The sequence below is a fragment of the Alligator sinensis genome, unplaced genomic scaffold (genome assembly GCF_000455745.1).
Source record: "Alligator sinensis unplaced genomic scaffold, ASM45574v1 scaffold1278_1, whole genome shotgun sequence".
NCBI classification, from domain to species: domain Eukaryota; kingdom Metazoa; phylum Chordata; order Crocodylia; family Alligatoridae; genus Alligator; species Alligator sinensis.
Genome location: NW_005843297.1, coordinates 127,125 through 131,453, shown reverse-complemented (window position 1 = coordinate 131,453; position 4,329 = coordinate 127,125). Strand labels below are relative to the sequence as shown.

The 4,329-nt window shown below is 51.5% G+C and overlaps 1 protein-coding gene across 1 annotated transcript in view; it reads left to right on the top strand.

Moving 5' to 3' along the window:
- LOC106723200 (protocadherin gamma-A5-like) overlaps nt 1-290 on the top strand; it is a 9,646-nt gene extending 9,356 nt beyond the window's left edge. The window contains exon 3 of the mRNA XM_025194757.1: nt 166-290. Within this exon, the coding sequence (XP_025050542.1) occupies nt 166-290 (125 nt within the window). The remainder of the gene's footprint in view (nt 1-165) is intronic.
- Nucleotides 291-4,329: the final 4,039 nt, after the last annotated feature.

The following is a 4,329-nucleotide window of genomic DNA, read 5'->3' as shown; positions in this document are numbered from 1 at the left end:
CCGGGGCCGGGGCGGCCGGGGCCTCGGACTCGGCGGCCGCCCTGCAGTTCTACTTGGTGCTGGCGCTGGCTCTCGTCTCCTTCCTGCTCCTCCTGGCCGTCGCCCTGGCCGTTCTGGGCAGACTGCGAGAGGTAACGATTAACCGCCTTTGGTACTCTTTTTCAGCTCCGGAATGGAAGGCAGGTCCCAAGCAGAAACCCAAGTACAGAGAGAGGTCTGTACCTTACAGCTACAACCTGCATTGGGACTCAACTTTTTCAACAGGGAGCAAGGATTCTGAAAATAACTGAAAGGCAACATATAGAAAGGATTTTCTGTTCTAGAAAGACTTCTGAATATCTAATGTCCAGCAGTAATTCAGCTCCCTGAGACTCACAGCTTGCAATCCATACAGGTCAGGAGGAAAGAATGTGCAGCTTGCAGTAGTTATTGTCCTCAGTTTTACAGGTCAGGGCTAGATATTTTAACATAGAACATTGATGTTAGAGAAAACTTTGGCTTTATAACGTTTATATGCAGAGTTTTTAACTGCCATCATGTCTGGTGTGGCAGTCACTCAGGTTAAAGGATTATCCTTCCAATGGATCAAGTAAGGGTTGTAAATGTGTGTTGGTGGCTAAGAAGGCCAGTCCTAGAGCTCAAGACTCTCTGACAAATGCTACAGGTGATGGTTAGAAGGAGGTTTGGAGCACAGCTTTCTCTGACGTTTTTCCTTTCCTTCCATTTCTGTCTTTTTTTGCCTCCAGAGCAAGATGGTTTTCCTCAAAGATGTACCTTATCTCAGAAGGCATTGCCATGTAGCCCTTTCCCAGGCTAGTTTTTCCCAATTTGTGGTGTCAATGCCACACTTGTAAATGTTAACCTTGAGAGTGTCTTTAAAGCATTTCCCCTGGTTCCCACATATCCTTTGTCCTTCCTACACTCTCACCTTGGCTGAGGTGGGAGTATAATTGTTTTGGTAAATGTGTATCTGCTACGCCCACACAGTGCCATGTCCACTGCAGTTGATGCTGAATAATCAACACTTCCATATTGGGTGTGTTAGGGCTTGGGCAGACAATTATTTGGGCCCATGGGCCACACAGCCAATTCTGGGGAGCTGCAGCAGCCAGTCAGCACCCCTCCCCAACAGCCCCGAGCCCATACACCTTGCAGCCCCTCTCCACCATCGCCAATAGCACACAGCCACAGCTCCAATCCACTTTGCACCTGTTCTGGACTCTACCTGGTGGGAGCAGACCAGCTGGAACCCTTGCACACACTCCCAACCCATCCCACACCGCACCTGCTCCTGACTGCCTGCCCACAGTGAGCAGCAGCAGCAGCCAAGCAGAAGCTGCTGCTCAGGGGCAGGGGGGAAGAAGCCCCACTCACCGCTACTCAGTCCTTCTTGCAGAAGCTGCCCAGAGCCCATGCTTGGCTGGCCTCTGGCTCCTCCCTGCCTAGCACTGCTGCTACTGCTGCTTCTCAACATGTGCTGGTGACTCCAGAGCAGTTGCAGTGTGGGCCATGATCAGGGATCTGTGTGAGGTTCCGGCTGGTCTGGAGCTGGTCTGCTCTGGCAGACCGAGTCCAGAGCACATTTGGGGTGGGCCAGGGTTGGAGCTGTGCATGTGAGTCCCAACCAGTACCACAGGGCTAGGGCCACCGGCAGCAGCAGCAGCTAGAAGGCAGCCCAACCATGGAGCTGACCCAGCCCCACTGCATGCCCAGTAGGGCTGTGTGAAGCTTCAGGTGGTGATTCAATTAATAGGAGATTTGGCCCGATTCATTGGCCAAATCTCTGAATCTGAATCGAATCAGGGGACCAATTAAAAGTTCTGAGTTGATTCGAAGCTCTCTGAATCTTTGGAAAAGGTTCAGAGAGCTTCTATGATTTTGGCAGTCCCTGGTGGCTGCAGCAGGGAGCTGCAGCCAGACTCAGAGCTGATAAGTACTAGGGGTGGGGGAAGAGGACCTGGGGGAGGGGACCATGGGAGGACACCTGTCAGCCCCCCTGACCCTGCCCCCTGCTCCCCCAGTGGGCTGGAGCTGGCTTGGGCAGGGCACCCATGCAGGGCCTGGGGGAGCAAGGGGGGGGTTGAGGGGCTCATGCAGAGCCCCCCATGCAGTGTGGGGTAGTGGGGGGCAGCGGGGATCACCCCCTGCCCAGCAGTACCCGCTGAGTTGGGGCTTTTTTTTCCAAAGAGCTGGGAACTGGGACGGGGCAGCCATTGTGGGGCTGGCTGATTCAGAGATTCAGCAGCAGCCATATCTCTGAATCTGATTCAGCCAAATCAATTCGGGACAGTGATTCAAATCACCAAATTGAGACACTGTGCCCCAAATTGGCCAAATCCAAATCTGAAGCGAATACTAGCCGCTTCTCACAGGCCTAATGCCCAGGGGGCAGTAGGATGCACCACAAGCCCCACTGCAGGCTGAACAAAGTCCCTCTGTGGGCCAGATCCAGTCCATTTTGCCAACCTGTGTGTTAGTGTCAGTGAGGATGCTGGCATTTATGCAATGATCCTCCCATTTTATGCCAAGGCTCTTCCACAAGTAGCGCTGGTGATGGTGTTCCAGGCTTTTCACGTGGTCCTTGTAGGTCACCCAAGCTTCACAGCTGTAGAGAAGAGTTGCCTTCTATAGTAGGAGCTTTGTTCAATTCCTGGTGTTGTGATCATTGAACATATGATGATTCAATCTTTTGAAGGCAGAGTTGGTGCATTGGATCCTCTACTGCATCTCCTCATCAATGTTGGCCTTCTTTGAGAGATGGGTGCCAAGGTATGTAGTGTTCAACATTCTCCAGCTCCTTTCCATCCATGGGGATCATTGCCAGAGGAATTAATTGACCAGAGTAGGCAGATTTCATAGATTTCATAGACATTAGGGCTGGAAGGGTCCTTACAAGATCAATGGGTCCAGCCCCCTGTCCAAAGGGCAGGCAGTCAGCAGAGGCCAAATGATCCCAGCAAGATAAGCATCCAAGTGGTTCTTAAGGAATCCAGAGTAGGTTCCTGCACCACCTCTGGGAGGGAGTCTATTCCAGTCAGGGGGGACTTGGAGAGTAAAGAATTTTTTCCCTATGTCCAGCCTAAAACAGTCTTCCAAGAGTTTGTGACCATTGGACCTAGTCTTCCTCTGTTCACCAGGGCACCCCATGAGTTCTCCCAGTTCATGGTGCCACACCCCTTATATATTTATAGGCTACCACCAAATCCCCCCTGATCTTACACTTTCCCAGGCTGAAGAGTCCCATGGCTCTCAGCTTCTCCTCATAAGGCTTGCTCTCTTGCCCTTTGATCATGCTCATGGCTCTCCTCTGGACTCTCTCGAGCTTCTCCAGATCCTTTCTGAATTGTGGAGCCCAGAACTGGGCATGGTACTCCAGTTGTGGTCTCAGCAAGCCCAAGTAAAGTGGGAGGATGACTTTCCATGTCTTGTTTGAGATGCATCGAAAGATGCAAGCCAGAGTTTTGTTCACTTTGCCAGCTGTGGCATCACATTGGTGGCTCGTGTTCATCTTGTGGTCCATTATGACCCCCAAGTCTCTTTCAGACATGGTGCTAGTTAGCATAGCACTGCTGAGCCTTTAAGTGTGGTGTTGGTTCTTTCTCTTGAGGTGGAGCACGTTGCATTTTTCAGCATTGAATGCCATCAGGTTTTGAGCCGCCCACCTTGTAAGTCTGTTGAGGTCAGCCTGGATTGCCAGCCTATCCTCCAGGGTGACCGCACTTCCCCATAGTTTGGTGTCGTCAGCAAACCTAGCCAGTCTGCTTAAAACACCTGAGTCCAGATAATTTATAAACACTTTGAAGAGTACAGCTCTGAGAACAGAGCCCTGGGGGGATGCCACTGGTGACCACACACCAAGCTGATTCGGTCCCGGAGGACTGGAAAAGGGCCAATGTGGTCCCTATTTTCAAGAAGGGGAGGAAGGAGGACCCAGGCAACTATAGGCCAGTCAGTCTCACCTCCATCCTAGGCAAAGTCTTTGAAAAAATTATCAATGCTCACATTTGCGAGAGCCCGGCAGGATAAATTATGCTGAGGGGAAACCAGCACGGGTTCATAGCAGGTAGATCATGCCTGACTAATCTAGTCTCTTTTTATGACCAGGCTACAAAACACCTGGTCGCAGGAGTAGGGATTCATGTCATGTACTTAGACTTCAGGAAGGCCTTCGATACGGTATCCTACACCATACTGGTAAACAAGTTAAGAGGCTGTGATTTGGATGACTACACAGTCTGGTGGGTGGTGAATTGGCTAGAGAGTCGCACCCAGAGAGTCGTAATGGATGGGTCGGTATCGACCTGGAAGGGTGTGGGCAGTGGGGTCCCG